The 858-nt window shown below is 41.4% G+C and overlaps 1 protein-coding gene across 8 annotated transcripts in view; it reads right to left on the reverse strand.

The window, feature by feature from the left end:
- Nucleotides 1–858, reverse strand: part of ZCCHC11 (zinc finger CCHC-type containing 11) — a 73,266-nt gene that overhangs the window by 18,862 nt on the left and 53,546 nt on the right. For all 8 annotated transcript variants that reach the window (XM_019531435.1, XM_019531431.1, XM_019531429.1 and 5 more), the window contains one exon: nt 212–325. In XM_019531435.1, the coding sequence (XP_019386980.1) occupies nt 212–325 (114 nt within the window). The remainder of the gene's footprint in view (nt 1–211; nt 326–858) is intronic.

The following is an 858-nucleotide window of genomic DNA, read 5'->3' on the forward strand; positions in this document are numbered from 1 at the left end:
GGTCCAGAAATTTGGCAGCATGGGAGCAGCCACTGCTCCCCCACTGCCAAATTTTTGGACAGGTGGGGATACGTGACAGCTCTGGGAGCTAGATCTGGCCCACAGGCCAGAGACTGAGCATGCTGCTCTCACCCACAGGACTCAGGGTTCTTGTATTTCATTTAGAAAAGGGAATATAATTTCTTCCATTACTTCTTCCCCAAAAACCTACCTCCTGAAGAACTGGGATAACTGGTGGGTTTCTTTGTTGTAAAAAGTACAACACCATAAGGATATAGGCATATGAAGACAAACTTCCCCTTGATGCATCTCCGATGTCACAGCGCTGAAAAACAAACAAACATATTTTACAGGATTTACCAAATAAAAATTAAGCCACCAGATATTTAATTATAAGAACCATGTCACTGAACAAAGACTCGAGCATTAGCAAAAAAAAAGAAGTTTCATAACTACTTCACAAAGTCTAAAAAAGTACATGTCCACACATCCTGTGATAGCTGTCAAGAAATCCAGGAATAAGATCCGACCGATCCATAAACCTGCAATGATCTCACGGAGATATGTCTTCCAAATTCTAAGGTACAACATGCTTTTGGGATTTTTTCACCTTTCATTTCGGGGTGTGGGGGGGTTGGTGTTGTTTTGTTTTTTTTTTTAACTGTAATGAATTTTCTTTTCTTTTTTTTATATGAAATTATTTTCTAATATCATTTCCAGCTTATACTTCACAGCATTAGGCTAGGCAGGGCTATCCAACTGGCAGCCTTTGTGACCTATGAACTTTTAATCTGCAGCCCCAGTGTCTCACCTGGCTGCAATTCTCCCCGGCTGTCTCTTGGCTCCCCACTCCCTTCT

Source organism: Crocodylus porosus, unplaced genomic scaffold, assembly GCF_001723895.1.
Source record: "Crocodylus porosus isolate Cpor-Errol unplaced genomic scaffold, CroPor_comp1, whole genome shotgun sequence".
Classification (NCBI taxonomy): Eukaryota; Metazoa; Chordata; order Crocodylia; family Crocodylidae; genus Crocodylus; species Crocodylus porosus.